Source organism: Gallus gallus, chromosome 5 (assembly GCF_016699485.2).
Source record: "Gallus gallus isolate bGalGal1 chromosome 5, bGalGal1.mat.broiler.GRCg7b, whole genome shotgun sequence".
Classification (NCBI taxonomy): domain Eukaryota; kingdom Metazoa; phylum Chordata; class Aves; order Galliformes; family Phasianidae; genus Gallus; species Gallus gallus.
The window spans coordinates 34,443,152-34,460,220 of NC_052536.1; the positions used below are offsets into that span (position 1 = coordinate 34,443,152).

General features: G+C 35.9%; 1 protein-coding gene across 8 annotated transcripts in view; it reads left to right on the top strand.

Moving 5' to 3' along the window:
- The window catches only part of AKAP6 (A-kinase anchoring protein 6), a 260,787-nt gene that overhangs the window by 167,971 nt on the left and 75,747 nt on the right, over positions 1-17,069 (top strand). For all 8 annotated transcript variants that reach the window (XM_015287642.4, XM_040702182.2, XM_040702181.2 and 5 more), the window contains 2 exons: positions 7,691-7,839; positions 14,273-14,393. In XM_015287642.4, the coding sequence (XP_015143128.2) occupies positions 7,691-7,839; positions 14,273-14,393 (270 nt within the window). The remainder of the gene's footprint in view (positions 1-7,690; positions 7,840-14,272; positions 14,394-17,069) is intronic.

Below are 17,069 nucleotides of genomic sequence, written 5' to 3' on the forward strand. Positions count from 1 at the left end.
TTTTTATCTTCATTAATATACCATTGCAATATTCTTTAAAAGTATCTCAGCTTGCACTAAAATGAGATTCATTGTCATAAAGCCAAAGAAGAGAATAGTATGTGCATGTTTGGGTGGTGAGGAGTGTTAAAGAGAAAGCAAAATGAAGCTAAAATATTGTAACTATGAAAGTGTTAACAAATTTCCCAAACGTCCCCAGGTGCTTACAATTCAGCAAACATCTTTAACAACATAGCTTTAAAATTAAATTTTACAAATGTTATGGGTAATGCTTTAATAGTATGCAAATTGCAATGTAGTCAGTAGTGGCAAAGCTGACCTCTCAGCAATACAAATATTTTGCGTTTAAAACAGTTATCTTTTTACAGTTCCTTCTGCTTCAGTAGGTGTCAGGTGCTTCCAGAGGCTTCTCTTCTAAGGATCATAAATAAGCTCAAAGGAGCAGCAGTTTGTCTTTGCTTTTTATACGTGGCAAGGTAACTGCATGAATCAATACATTAAGATGTACGATTTGCTGTTACTACAGTAATTTCCATCCTTACTATTTTTTTAACTTTCTCAAATTAGTTTGCAAATTTTCAGTTTTGAATTTTACTCAAAAAAAAAAAAAAAAAGCAGAGAAAAGTACTAAGTCTGCATTTCATGGTTTTTGTTAAGTATGTAGATTTTATTCACTTTCATAGTCTGGTCTTTCTTAATCTTGAAGGTAAAAGAAAGTCCTGTGTTTGTGTTTGCTCAATTTTTCATTGTTAGCAGCTGAATGCATTTAAAAGTCAGAAAAATATTATTTCTCCTACTAAGAGAAGAAAAAGTGATCTTTTTTTTTTTTTTTATAGTTAGAAAATATTCCCTCTCTAGGGATAATAAAACGTTGAATAGGAGTATATCCTAGGCATGGAGATAATCTCCTTCAATTTCAGAGCAAGTGAGATGAACATTAACAGTTTTCAAGGTACTGACTTTGGACTTGAAAAATTTTTGACTCAAAATCTTGAATCAAAAGAAGAAAGTGAGACCTTAGCTTGAAATTACTTCAATTTTGTGTGTCACTATATACAGGAACTAGTGGGAGAAGTTGTTAAATGTTTTTAATGATTAATTTAATAAATATGAAACATTTGTCAAGCATGTAGAAGTTTAAAATGCAACTACTTGAAAAAATTTCAGAATGTTAAGGCAGTACTTAAAATAATTTCATTACCATGTAATATGCTCACAAATGATGCAGTATAGCATCTTTTCTCTAATACGGCATCATTTTTACTACTTGTTACTGCATTTTATGTAGGCTTCTTTCAGCATGATGAGAAACAGAAATGTGCAGAAACCTCAGTTCGTTAACAAATGTCAAAACATAAAACAGGAATAATATATCAGTATGGTAAATGTACACAGTTTGCTTCAAAAGTAATGCCTCCTATTTATTTCCATGGGAACTACTACAGATATGAAGAATGCAATAGCACTATTTGATAGAGCAAATTCTCAGCTACAAAATGCTTTTTTTTTTTTTTGTTTTTGTACAGTCACCACCATTAGCTATGCATTTTTTGCCAGGAATGAGCAAAAGCCTTCATGCCATGCTCATAGAAATCTCTGCCAGCAGAGGTGACCTGCTGTCACTGTTGCCCCTGCTGAAACATACCAGCCACTGCCTCTTTGTGCTCACGGCCAACTGTTTGGTCTCCATAAATGTTTCAGCAAGTGTTGATGAATGTCACTGGATGCCATTTTTTTTTTTCTCATGGAGAAATTCAGTTACATGCTCCTGCTTCATACACACTTCCAGGTCAGATGCCATTTTGTCAGACTACCCCTCTGCTGTCACCTGTTGCACAGAAACAAAATTTATCAAAATATTGGCCGGAAGGTTCAACTTCTACTGCCAACATTATCCACCTCTGATGTCGTGGGCCAACATAATGAAACAGGAGGTGTTACTTTTGGAGCAGCTCTTGTAATTACATTATTGTCCAAGTAATATCAGATTTATGTGCTGTAAGTTTAAAAGAATAATCCTTATTTCTTTCAAAATAAGTGGTTAACTTATACGCTAATTTTAAATTAGTGTATATAATATTAGGAAGCCGCTTCCTACAAATTATTTATTGGGATTCTCTTCACTGTAAGTCAGTAAAGCTCCTAACAGAGAGAGAAGATTCATCCAAAATATGCACAAAGTAGACCTCTGTGAAAAATTACCATGAAAAAGGCCATAATGTTTTTGATGTGAGCTCAGTTGTGCCTTCTTGTGGTGTGCTGACTGCTTTTTCCCTAGGAGGTTTTGGTTTCACAAGAACCTTTTCTCAGTATTTTTAGAAATGACCCATAAGCCCCTCACTGCAAAGCGGGGGGCAGAGGAACATGCATGATTACTCTGGAGTTTATCCAGTATGTGCTTACTGTCTGGAATTTTGAACCTTTGTGTCTTCAACCTTAAGAGTTGCCCTTTTGAATGTCCAGGCAACTGACCTAGTTAGATGCATCGCTTGTACATGTGGTTTGGTACTCACGCTGTTAGGGGAGCATTAGAAATATTAGTGCAAGTTCATAATCTCATTTTAAGCCACTTCATTGTTCTAAAGGAGCTAACAGAGAGAATGGTAGGACTGTGCAAGTAATGGAGGTTTTTAATTAAATTTGCAATTTTAGCACACTGAGGAAAGACTTTCAGCATCTGATTAGTCTTTCCACTTCCTGACTACTTGGGGGTCTTGAGGCTGACCTGGGAAAGTGTTCAACTTTGATATTAAACATAGCATTTCTGTGTTCTGACCTCCCCCCAACAAATTGTTGGCTTATTGGGCTGGAAAAAAAAAAAAATCAAGGCAGAAGGTTGTATTGATAAATTGTTATTTTAATAGGACAAGTTTAACAGGGTTTGTAGGACTGGGGCTGCTGGGGGCTTCTGATTCTGGTGGCATTCTGAGTGGTGTCACTGAAGAAGGCTGGAACGCATATGGCCGTTTTGATTAAATGTACTCTAACCATTGTACTGATGTCTGCAGATGGATCTGAGTCTTTGTTAATTGGTATTTTGCTGGTTCTTAGAGTAGAGAATAGGTCAGAACTATTCTGTCATCCCAACCCTCTCTGAGTGAGCTTCCTTGTTAGAGCAAACCTATTTTCCACCTGGTCCCTGACCATTGCAAACCCCTTTTGTATCCTCGAGATGCAGACCTGCAAAAAAAACCAACAAAAAAAGTACTAAAAGATACTGTCCATTTTTCAATTTTCATTCTTACTAGGATTTTATACACAATTTTGGGATGCTATTGTCAGGAACTATTCACAGTCCTGGAAGTCTCAGGCGAGATTATTCCTTTCATACTTTCCTTTAATGCTTTTTGGTATTTATGATAAAAGAAACTACTCTGGATCAACAACTGAGATCTGTTTGATGTTCAAGACATGCCACACTCCTGCAGTATCTTTAATTTTACACTGAACAGAAGCAAAGGCAGGGGCCAGTCAGGAATTAGACACCAGAGGTCCAGATTTGAAATTAACAGTGTGATCTGGACACCTCCATGGATTTGGACAGACAGTGCTGCTGAGGCCACATTACTGATTTGAGTTTGCACTCTGCAGTCCTGAAGTCACAGGTCATGTTCTTACCCTTTATAACAAAACAGCAAACAAACAAACAAAAAACCCCTCTATTTGTGAAAGGCAAGGGAAACACTGCAAAAAATGTATTGCTGCCTTTTTTTTTTTTTCCTCGATGTTATTTCTGATGGCTTTGGGAACTGCCTGAGAAGGCAGTCCTGTCTTGCTGTAATGCAGCTGTGGTCTAAAACTTCATCTTACGCCTCCTGTGAGCAGGCATAAAATTCACAGTAATGGTACTGCTGGTGTTCAAACTCCACAAGGAGTTTAAGTACTTTGATAAGTAAGAACATTGTTGCCTTGTAATTTTTTTTTCCCCATGTGGAGGTTTCATATTATTGTAATTTTAGTTTTAGCACACTGAAAAATATAGTGATAAAATTATTACTGATATAAAAGCATTTCTGAGACTAATGATGATAAAAAACACTTTGCTAAGACTTTAACTGGTAACAGGCATGCCCTGATTAACAGAATTAATTTCCTGCATGATCAAAACACAACCTGTCCTTTGTAATAGGACTGTCAGATGTTTGGCTTTCATAAAGACATCTCACAATATAGGATTCTTTTTTTTAATCTGATTTCAGTCCTGAAGAGAGTGTGCAAATGAAAGATGTGAAAAGGTAGGAAAACCAAAAGCAAAAAGGGTAACACACTAAGGAAGAAGTAAGCTGCACCAAGGTTGCTGTGGGGATGGAGTAGTGGATGGTCAAGTCTGTACAGTCTTTGGTCAGATTCTTGCCTGGCAAAGAACTCCTTCTGTCAGCTATATCTCTGTAGGAGATATCTTGTGCTCTGTACTTGATATCATTTTATTCAGTAGCTGCATTGGAGACGGTCTGTTTCATGTTCTGTAGCTATACCTTGTCTACAAATTTATAATGTGGAGATATAGCTAGAATGCTCAACTAATGGCAGAGAAATTAAGTCTGTATTTATATGTAATTCTAGAGTAATTGGTGTCTAGTGTACAAATGACATAGCTTTTTGAAAGCACTGTATAGAAGGGATAAGATAGGGTAACTTTCTATTGTATGTATGCGTATGGTATATTGTATAACACAAAATAGTTTGCTTACAACAATGTAGTTAATAATAACAGACTTCTGTTCTGTTCTGTTCAGACTTCTGTAGGAAATAGCGTTTGAAAATACCTTCACACCAATTCAGAGATATTTATTCTAGCACATTTCAGTACAAAAATGGTTTACAGCATAACAACACAACACTGAGTTCTTATCTCCAATTTACATTGGTGTAAATTTTAAGTCTCTTATTTGCCACTCTGTATGTATCCTTTCACTCCTCCCTCCCATGGTTTGAGCCCTTATCCCATGTCTTGTCTTTCTCCACTTCAGAATAAGGTCATTCTAACATGTAGGTCTAACAAGAAATACAATGTATTTTCATTGATTGGTATTGTCTCTGATTACCCCTTTTGTGTTTTGTAGTGAACTGTATAGTAAAGGACATTCTGTGCTGTCATGCAAAACCAGTCCTAAAGAATAGTCTCCCTCAGTTTATTTATAAGCTCTTACATTAAAAAAAAAAAAAAGAGCCCATTGAAGATAGTCTTGAAAATGTTTACAGTTATTAACCCATCACTAAATCTGAATGTTTGGCACGGTTGTAGAAAATTTTCTGTTTTCCCAGAGAGACTATTATTTTTTCATAGTGTTGTTCAGAGATAGGATTCTCCAGGCTCAGAAATATGAGACCATTGTGACATTTGATTATTGGAAATATCTCAGTTTATTTTACAACTAAATATTGTAAATTAATTCCTTCTTGATAGGACAGTGATTGTTAGGCAGTTTGTGTCACCAAACAAAGCTTGTAATCTTGGTGGTTACATCTTTGTTGTAGAAACAATCGCTTGGAATAAGTCCATGAAGTACAAAAAGTACAAAACAGCTGTACCTCATTCCTTGCTTTTTTTTTTTTTTTTTTTTTTTGCATGGTCAGTCTCTCAATTCTCACTTTCACTTCTGCTTTAGGATATTAAGAGCAAATGAATGATTGCCTCCCCTCTAATTTCTAGTATGTATATGTGGCATGATGCATATCTTAGCATGCTAGACATCTACATTCATAGCAGTGTGTTTGTGACGGAGACTTCAGTTTTCAGAGTTTCCTTAAGTCACACAGAAATGTTTGTAGGGCAGTCTGAAAATGGACTCTCAAAGTAAACTAGAGTATAACAAGTAGCTATTCTGTATTTGGCTAGCAATTAATGAAGGTTCTACTGCATTGTGCCAGAATACTTCAAAACTGTTCCTTCATTATTATGAAAGATTTTTAGATGAAAATAAACTGCAGTAGATTTATTACACACATGTTATGCGCTATTTTCTAAATTGTGCTTTTTGCCTCTTCAGCTTCTGCAGAGTGTAGAATGCTTTTTGAGACTTAAACAGATCAATAGCTACTTGAGTTCTTCAAAGGCTCTTTGGATTTTCAGTAGCTAACAGTAGAATGGATGAAAAAATGCTTAAGCACAACAGTTGGATGGATGAACTTATACTGAAAAGAAATCAGAGTTCCATCTGAAATTGTTCACCGCCACAGTAGAGTTGCTGTAAGCATGTGCAATAGTTGAAGACATCAAGTGGATTTAAAAACAAAGATAATTTATTTATAAACAGATCATATTTCTGAGGTACAAGAATTGGGGAAAAACTTCTATTCAGAATTCTTAGTGTATGATTTTAATGGAGTTCAGAATCCTTAGTACAACGTGGCCTCATAACGGTGAAGAAGAAATAGTGGCTTTATTTTCTCTTTCCATCCTATATTTTCACTGGGAGATGAAGTTGTTAAGTGTAACATAGATAAATTTGAAAAGGAAATGGAACTTTCAAATCAGCTATGTTGTTACTCAGCAAAAACTTCATCAATGCTAAAGAAAGGCATAAGCAAATATGCAAAACATATTAGGACATGCTTAAAAAGATACCTGAACCTTCTTTCAGACCTTCTCCACTGCCACTCTTAAGTGCCTACTTCCCTTCACTTGCCAACTTTTTTTCTTTAGTCTGGATTTTGCACATTTCCATTCTTCTCTCCAGTGCTTTCCCTCCTTTGTGTACAGCTTCATTCTACAGCCTGGTAACTGCTGTGCTGTCAGCAGCCAAGCAAACTCTTCACTCCTCTGCCTGCCACAATAGAAAATGCAGGAGTCCTTGCATAGAATTTCCTCCATTTGTTATATTTGCTCTCTGTAGTACCAAATAGCTAAGCAGGCATTTTCCTAATAGAAATGAGTGTGTAGTTATGCAGAAGTAGCAGATTTTGAAACATTATCAGAATTTGTAATGTGTTTTTCTTTCAGAGAGGCATATTAAAAGAAAACAATAGCAGATTGGTCCCAAAGTGCTTTTGAACTTACTCTATCCTCTGTTCGTTTCCCTTTTCCTAGGGGCAATTGTGGCACACAGCAGATTTCATCTTATCATCTGGTTCTCTGAGCTCCAGAATCAAACTGATCACCACAGCTGCGCTAAATAAAGTGTCTTTTCAATAGATTATGATTCCAAATATTATTCAGCATTCTTCTGGCCAGGCACAGAGTTTGCCTTAGCTTTTAACTTAATGCCTTCATCTTTGCAGTCAAAATTGCTGAGTAATCAGTGGATGCCAGAAAGGGGAAAGCAGAATGTGACTATTGCTGATTTCTTTTGTTTTGCTTATACTTGCTGTCCAAAACAAGAATACTTAACGTGGTTTTCATTAATTATGAAGTACAGGCAAAGCGTTAAGCAGATAAATGTTGAAGCTTATGATAAATATTTGCTTATGTATCTACATGTAGACATTTATTCAACATGGATATATGTGTCATGGAATATCTTCCACATTCTCTGATAGTTACCCAAATATTTCAGTTTGAGCGTTTTGGAAAACACTGGACTTTTATCTGACTCACTGGTTCAGCCTTTTTGGCTATCATGCTAAGAGAAAAATGATGGTGTGAATACTCCTCTGTTAAAATTTTTGCAATGCAAAAGTAGCTGTTTTAAATGCATTCTTTTTGAATTAAAGAAAAAAGTTCTGTTTTTTCTTTGTTTTCTTTCTCTAGGCTGAGGTTCAGCTATGCTATCTGGAAGCACAAAGAGATGCTGTTGAACAGATGTCCTTAAAGCTGTACAGTGAGCAGTACAACAGTAGTAGCAAGCGAAAGGAAGAGTTTGCTGATATGTCAAAAGTTCACACAGTGGGAAGTAATGGGTAGGGAACTATTCTTTTTGTTGTTTTATTCTCACTGATCTGTATTATTTTTTACATGATATACTCTTTCTTACTTCTAGTTAACCCAAACTTTTCTTCCTAGGTCAAGAAGCAGTGAAAAGCTTTGTCATATATTAATGCAAAAATGTATCTGTCCTAGATAAAGTATGCAAGTCATGGTTTGTTCATAGAACTACCTAACATTATCTAGAGGCAATTCACTATATCAGTTAAAAATAAATGTAATGCCTTTTCACTTCAGACTTTTCTCCTTTTATCTCTTCATTTCTTTTAATTTCTTAGCATATTACAAGGAAATGTCTTTATAACTTCTTAATACAACTGTAAGACAGTTCTCTGTAAAAGTAATTATACTGGTGACTAGGGAAGTTGAATGCGGAGCTAAAGCATACGTATATCTTACGTGTATATATAAAATGTGTATTATTTATGTATATGTTATATATATATATACACACACATATGTATATGTAACTGAAGTTAAAATTCCCAGTTTTGTACTTCTAGAAAGCAGCAATTCTAACTCTTTTCACATGTTTAACTGTTTTCTTGGAAATTTGACAGAAGAATCTTAAGCAGTTTCATTGCAGAAAAGGTGCTTTAAATGGCTGCCCCTCACTTTTTTCACAACAAAGAGAATTTATTATAGCTCTGGTTTAAGAGTTTTTCTTTAACAAAATCATATCTGATGACTCTAAATGTACACAGTGACATAGAATCATAGTATATCTCAGGTTGGAAAAGACCTTAAAGATCTTCATGTCCAACTGCAACCTAACCATACTACCCTAACTCTAACAACCCTCCACTAAATCATGTCCCTGAGCACCACATCCAAATGGATTTTAAACATATTCAGGGATGGTGACTCAACCACCTCCCTGGGGAGCCTATTCCAGTGCTTAACAACCCTTTTTGTAAACAATGTTTTTCTTGTTATTCAACCTAAGCCTCCCCTGGCACAGCTTGAGGCCACTTCCCCTTGTTCTGTCACCACTGAGAATAGACCAACCACACTCACTGCAATCACCTTTCAGGTATTTGAAGAGAGCAATAAGGTCTCCCCTTAGCATCCTCTTCCCCAGACTTAAATAGCCCCAGTTCCTTTAGTTGCTCCTTGTAGGGCATATTCTCCAAGCCCTTCACAAGCCTTGTTGTCCTTCTTTGGACCTGCTCCAGCAACTCAATGTCCTTTCTGTATTGAGGTGCCTGAAACTGAACACAGTACTTGAGATGGGGCCTCACTAGTGCCAAGTATAGGGGCAGGATTAGTTCCCTAGTCCTGCTCACCACACCATTCCTGATAAAATCCAGGATGCCTTTGGCCTTCTTGGCCACCTGGGCACACTGCTGACTCATATTCAGCTGACTGTCCATCAGTACACTAAGGTCCCTTTCTGTCAGGCAGCTTTCCAGCCACTCCTCCCCAAGCCTGTAGGGTTGCCTGGGGTTGTTGTGACCAAAATGCAGGACCTGACATTTGGCCCTAAACTCATACAGTTTATCTTGGCCCATTGATCCAATCTATCCAGGTCCCTCTGTAGTGCCTTCTATTCTCCTGAATTAGTGTCATCTGCAAACTTACTGAGGGTGCACTCAATCCCCTCATCAAGATCATTAATGAAGATGTTAAATAAAAGTGGCCCCAGTACCAAGCCCTGGGGGATGCCACTTGTGACTGACTGCCAACTGGATTCAGTTCCATTGACTGCAACTCTTTGGGCCCAGCCATCCAGCTAGTGTTTCACCCAGCAGAGCACATGCCCGTCCAAACTGTGGGCAGCCAGCTTCTTCATGAGAATGTTGTGGTGGACATCCCTGACGGTTCATAATAGTTTGTGGCAAAAGTAGTTCAAAAGAGCTGACTAGTGTACATCCCCATTCTGATACAAGTTTTCTAGTAACCAGAAATTTCAGGAGAACTTTTACTTTCAACATCATATGAAAGGAATATCACTGACCAAAGTGCTCTTCATCCATGTAACTTCCTTTTACAATTGTTAACTCTATGTTGAGGTCTTGGAAATACAGTTTTATTAAATTACTAACTGTAAGGATAAATGAGTCTTGTAAACATCCCCTCTTATTATACAGAAAGATGACTGTTTTAGAAAAGTTGATGCGGGCTAATTATGTAGGATTACTGAGATCTTGATTACTTATGCAGAAATCTGTCAGCTTCTCAAACATGCTAGAGCAGCTATTGCCAGCTATAAAAATAATTTGTTCAGAATTGATATGTATATAGGTGTGTATTGGGGGGTTAAATGTTCGAAAACAGCTTCTAATTTTGTAGCCGGAGTTGAATGTGAGCAAGAATTGAGGTTGGAATTCTGTGTGGGATGCAAGACTGTCAGACAGTAACAAGGTTATTTTTCTTGAGGATAAAGGCTATAAAGAAAGCTTTAAGCCTCATGAGAAAATCTAGTCTGTAACTCCACGTATCATACATTTGAAGCAGATAGGGAGGCTCTTGGCTGCTTTTGTCTGTACTCATAATTTCCTGCATATTACTGGTAATGATGATCTAGTGGTATTCTCTGTTTCTGTGCTGTGGCCACCTTTCTGGGCCCTTGTGACAATCTTAGGCCTTATAGTCTCAGCAGTAGAATGAAGGGCCAAAGGATGTGAGGGAGATAGACACACCGTGCATTTAGCAATTATAGAAAAGTTGCTGGGCTGAATTCAGATGGAAAGCTTCAATTTGATCTAGTCTGAGGTACTGTATTGAACACAATGGTAATGCCTTCCAGTATGAATACATAGCTTTGAAAATAAATTTTATGCAGCTTTTCCTTACTGCATAAAAACTGTAAACAGAAGTTCTGTAGCAGCGTGAGCAGGTATCTGTTGCAGGATGATTGAGATCTCTACAGACAAGAAGCTGTTCAGCTAACTGGGAAAATTAGGGTGTCTGTCCATTGCCTGTTGTGGACACTGGGCACAAGAGAAAGAGGCATGTCTCCAGGGAGTACAAGAGTTACTGTAGACGAAGAATCATTTATACAGTGAGACAGTGACTTTGTGCAGTAAACAGCTAAGCTGATATTGCAGCAGTAGTAGAAATTAGTATCTGCAGAACAGGGTGATGCCAGTTACTCTGTAAAGAACAAGATTTCCTGCAGCGTAGATGTTGTTATGACAATAGAGAGGGTTGTGTGTATGGAGTATGGGACAGTGTTATGGTCAGAATATTGATTTCTCCTATATCCGCCTAATAAAGCTGTGTTATGGAAAGGAATTCCAAAAATGGATGAACTAGAAACCTTAAAGAACTTTGTGTGTGGCTGATTTTTTTTTTTTTTGGCAGGCATACCAGCATGTTTACAGTACTTCTAAATACTATGTGAATGATGCCATCAAAGAAGTAATACAAACTGCATGTGTGTGTTAGATGTGGCAAAAAAAAAAAGCTACTAGAAATAGCTTCACATTCCTTTTTATTTATTAATGCCACAGACGAGTTGGTGTTTTCTCATGAGGAAGGTGCTCATGAATTTTCATTCAAAATAATAAATTGATGTCCACATTTTAAGAAATATGTTTAGGGTTCAAGGGATTAGACGTGCAACTCTGCATATCTGATTCCCTGTTTACCAAGGTAAAATATACTTGTTAATGTCATTTCAGTTATTATGTAGCTAATGATTTTAGCTTATTAACCAGCAAACCTATATAAAGAGAGCCCTTTAACATTAAATCTTTCCTGTTGTTATCTACCAGACTTATAACTTCTCTGTAGCTTTTGTTTGTAACACTGATAACAGTATTTCAGAGGTTATGCTTTTCTTCACTCTGCCTGTAGCAATGTGAAAAAGATCTGCTAAACCTAGGAAAAGAAAACTGTTCTCATCATAAGACACATTCAATAGACCACCTAAATACTGACAGGTACATTTTAATCTTAACATGTCACTGATACTATGTTTACTGAATTTTCTAAGTATCTTTTTAGCAACTTAATAATTTATCTTTTTTTCCCAGATAGTAATTAAAGAGTAGTCAGTATTTTCCATTTAGATTTAAAACATTAATTTTCAAAACAAAGCTTTTATTTGAAAAACATCAGAATAATTTCAGAACTATTATAAATACTGAAGCCCATTATTATTATTATTATTATTTTAATGATGCTTTAAGGCTTCACTATCTTCAGGTTCAGGAAAATAAGAGCATTAGACAGTTTGCTTAAAAGTGTTCCCAATTAAGTGTATTTTACAATCAGGAGGAGGAAAAGAAAAAAGAAAAGAGGCACAAGATCTAAACTATGGGGAAAAAAAGAAATCCCTTCTTGGGATTTTTCCTATGAATCCTTTTTCACTCACTCTTTATTTTGTGTTAAGATGTTTAGAATGTTAGCTAGAAATCAAACAAGGAAACAGCATGACAGTGCTTATTTGGGTTTTGTAAAGGTCAAGGAAAAGTGCTTTTGTGTGTATTTAAAAGATCAATTCATTCTCTTATACCAGTAAATGGACAAATTGGGATTGTAACCAAAATGTGGTTCAGTAGATATAAAGCAGGTGTTTGGATTCAGCATGTGTTCTGCACATTATATTGAAATCCCAGTTCACTTCCTGGTGCTGTTTCCCAAGGCCCATCCTATCCCACTCTGGCATCAGAAGACCATGAATGTTGGATGCTGGGCTTTGAGTCAGTCAGTTTCATATCTTAATTCAAATATTTCACTGATACAAATGGACCAAGTCCAACTGAATCAGAACCAATTTACATGAAACGAAATTGAGCTTCTTATATGATAAAACACATGTTTTAATAAATGTCTGTCAGTTTTATGACACTGGATAATACTTGGATAATACAGAAGGGGACTAAAGGAGCACTAGATACTAAACATAAAAAATGGTTATACTCTTTTCAGAGGAAGGGATAAAGATTCAATATCATTTCTAATACAGTATTGAAAATGGAGTTTAGTTTTATTTTAGTTTCAAAATGATATTTGAGAGGAATGGCTCCTGAAAGAGAAGAAAAGCCCTGCACTCCCAATGAAAATATTATATTTCAACAATAGTACTTTTTTGTATGCTAGCTCTTCTTTGTAATTGTACCATTGCTTACTTTTGAGGACAGTGAGTAGTTTTAAGCAAATACACCTCATAAATTATTGAGTAAAAGTACACTAAGTACAGTGGATTAAACTGGAGTTACTTCAAAAGCGGGAATCAACACTTGGGCATTATACAAGGCTTCCTTTATTGTCAGCTCGTTGAAAATAATACCAGAGAAGGCAAATAGTTTCCTGTCTCTCCTTCTCTCCCACTTTCTCTCTTTTTTTCTTTCTCCTTCTTTCTTTCTACAAGCTTTCAAAATTACCGTGCATGTGGTACTCTAGTTCTTATTAACTGAATCTGCAGTAGCATTAATAACATTAGAAACATTTAGTTTATTGTTGAAATACTGCTAATTTTTCTGATGGCATTGCTAAAGATGCAGAAAGGTAAAATAGTTTTCAATAGCTGGATAAATCAGCTTCAGTGGAACATGTACAATTGTTTGATCAGTCTGTTGTTGTTTTTTTTTATACTACTGACAAGGCTTTTGTTAACTCCAGTTCTGGATGTTTGGAGATCTCTTTCCAAAGGGTATCTTTTTAGCAAATGTGCAGTTTTTTTAGCATGTACCTTCTGTCTTGTACTATGGTGTTTGAGAAGACACTATGCTTTACTTATTCACTAAGCTTTCAATGGAGAATCACATTAATCCTTTTAAGCTCCTTATTCTAATGATTTATTTTGTTGAAAACCGTAGTGATCCTCCTTTGAATTTTAATGATTGCTGGCTATTCAAGGATTCATTGTTTTGACTTCCTGTCCTTACCTTTGTTTCTTACATGTCTGTAGGGAACACCTGTCTAATACTGTATCTGGCCTTAGTTCTCACTGGCTTACCATATTCACTCAAGCCTATCTTAAGGCCTTAAGTTGAAATGCTAGCTACTCATCCATGAAAATAAATGTAGGATATTTACAGAGATAGGCAGATAGACAGCAGAGGGATGGCTGAATGGATTGAGTCATTTTTCTGTGAAAATAATATTTTTATATGAATTGTATTGGAACGATTGTTGCAAAGCTTATTCAATATAAAGTCAGCGCTTTAAAAACCATTAATCAACATTATCTATGGAGGATTTCTATTTCAAAAATTTTGAAGCAAATGCAGTATGCCAACAGTTGTCAGGATTTGGCATGAGCCACTGAATTTAGGTCATGGCACTGGCTTAAATTGGATTTCAGTTTTCATTTTCCTCAACTCTGTATAAATACAGAATGTCTCTTTAGAAATATAACTAGGAACATCATGAGTTTTCAAGAATATATTATTCTAATACAAGATTTTAACAACTACACCGTATTTATGCATAATACATTTTGTTCCTTATCTACAGCCTTTTGGACTTTGATTCAGAATACCAGGAGCTCTGGGATTGGCTGATTGACATGGAATCCATTGTGATGGACAGCCATGACCTGATGATGTCAGAGGAGCAGCAGCAGCATCTTTACAAGGTTAGCGTTACCGTTACTGCCTTTACCTAGCTATAGAAGATCTGATTAGCTTGACAAGTCTTTCTCTCACAGGATATCGCTGCGTTCATTGTATGTATCATGGTGTCTATTAGAATTCCTTTCCCTGTCCCCAACCTCATTTCCATCCCCTGTGCGCTGACAGGCTGCACCGACATCATAATTGCAAGAAAGTTACCTTTATCACATTCTATTTGGTGTAATTCTATAGAAGGACAAAGATTTGTCTTCAAGATGAATAGAAATAAATGAAACGGCATTAATAAATAGAGTGAAACAAAATGAAGGAAAAAAAAAAGGAGATGGTAGCATTTCACAAAACGTGTTTTGATTGGAGCTTTCAGCTGAATTTTCATCCACCTTTCAGACCTCTTCTGGGAAGAAAGAAATTTGCCTTGATTTTGGTTTGCTGCTGCCAGAATACAGGATTCTTTCAATTTAATTTTTGTTAGTTATACATAAAGCAGTTGTTGTCATGTTAAGTCATCACACTTGCCTTTTGATTTCAACAAAATAATTTTGGACTCGCATATTGATAATACAGTTTTCAGATATGCGTGTATGTTTATATACATACATACACACACATCGTTTCTTAAATTTATCATAGTAGCCTTAGCTGAGACACTTTGTCACTTTTTTTAGGTGTGATTACTTAGAGGAAGTTGCCCAAAATGAGTGATTTGATCCTAACACTGTTTCAGGCTTCGTTCTATGTCAGAGAAGCTACAGTCTATCGCTACTAGGGGTGGTGGGGAAAAGAAAGGGGAGGCTTTTGACAGAGATATCAGACTGCAGTAAATCTTCCTCATTTAGGCAATTTTTATTGGAGTAATTCTGACAGTTGTCATCCTTGAATTGCTTTGAGCATATGGCATATTTCAAAGAGCAGATTGTGAATCATAAAAAATAAAATTAATAACTAACCACAGAATCAGCAACAGTATAATGACAAGAAACAACTACCCTCTAGCTTTTTTTTTAATTTCTTTTCGAATAAATGGTACATTCAAGGTCAAATAGAAGTTGTTTTCTTTCTTTTATGATAGCACGATTTGATAATTTATTAAACGTAATTTAGTTTTTCCTGCTTTGGTGTCCTATTTTCTTGATGGTCTTCTTGCATTTTATTCTCTCTAATTTTAGTCCTTTTATTTAAAATATCCTATGAAAAAGGGTTGTTGAACAAGTTAATATGTTTAGGAATGGAAATATGCTTCAGGTCTGAACTATTTTAGTCTGCAAGTGAGTTTAATTCAGTAATCTCTATTTCTTTGTCAATCATTTATTTTTACTAATGTTTCACTATTTTTTTCCTATCTTTCTAAATAAATTGCACAGACAGTTCTATTTCTCCATAAGTTCAGAGATAAGCAACATCAGAAGTGGGTATAAACTTTTTGCAGGTCTAAAACAGTGTTTTGGTAGTGTCTGTTCTTATAAGACCAGCATGTACATATCTAATCTAGCTGTTAGTCTTAGTGGTATACTTAGAAAAAATAAAAATAAAAAATTAATCAATAAACATAACATTTTAGGAAAAAAATCAACTCATAAGTATGAAAAGCCACGGTGCTTATACAGCACAAGTATTTTAGGTGATGTTTAGGATACTTCCCTTTCTGATATCCAAATATAGCCATTAAAAATAATTATAGATGGTCAGACTGGGATAAATACGTAGTGAGAAGAGGGCAGTAATTTATGAATTACTTGGCAGTAGAAGATGAAGGCAAAATGAGAAATATTGTTTATTCAAGATGGAGAGTATTCATCTTTTATTATTACCAAATTCTGTATTATGATACAAGTTGACACTTCCAAAAGCAGGAAGTTTTTGTCAGAGACAGTAGTTGTAACTCATACAGCGCACACACCAGAATCAACTTGCTGTGCAGTTTCCCTGGCAAGGGCATCTGCTCAGTAGTAGAGCCCCTGTCTCAAAAGTACTGACCACTGCAAAACCTCGAAGAAGGGTAGAAAGAAACAGACTGCTTATCCTCTTAACAGGGAATATTCTCTCAATATACCCTTATAGTGAAAGCAGAAAGCAAATTGTTAAAGAACAAAAGGAAAGACTTAAACAACTAGAAATTTTCAGTTTGGTTATGAGATAGCTGAGAAGTGCCCCTAAACCAGGATGAGTATTTTCAGGTAATGTAAAAAGCTTGAGTGAACAGCAGTAAGATCTATTAGCCTTTCAAAAGGAAACAAACAAACAACAACAAAAACACACCAAATAACCACCTCCCAAAGAAATGCTGAAAACCCCATAAATTCAGACATTTAAAAGTAGACATAAGGGGAAAAAAAATCTACCCTAGCAAAAGATGAGAGATAAATCAGTAGGTCTTTATCATCCTTAATTTCTGAGATTCAAGTAACAGAATAAACATGTCTTCAGAAATGCCATTAATAGTTTTGGTTTTTTTTAAGTAGCCAGAATCAGATGTGACACCCTTTTGTGTTTTTTTTTTAAAGTTTTATACAAGATGGTGGATGATCTCGTGCTCAAAGCCATTGGTCATCTGCACTGCTTACTCTTCTCTTCACTGTGAACAGAGCCTTTCTACTCCATACGGAAAGAAATCTGTAAAGACATATTCAGGCAGCTTTTATTATCAGAATTCCTCAGTGGTGTGGGTTGTCATGAAAACA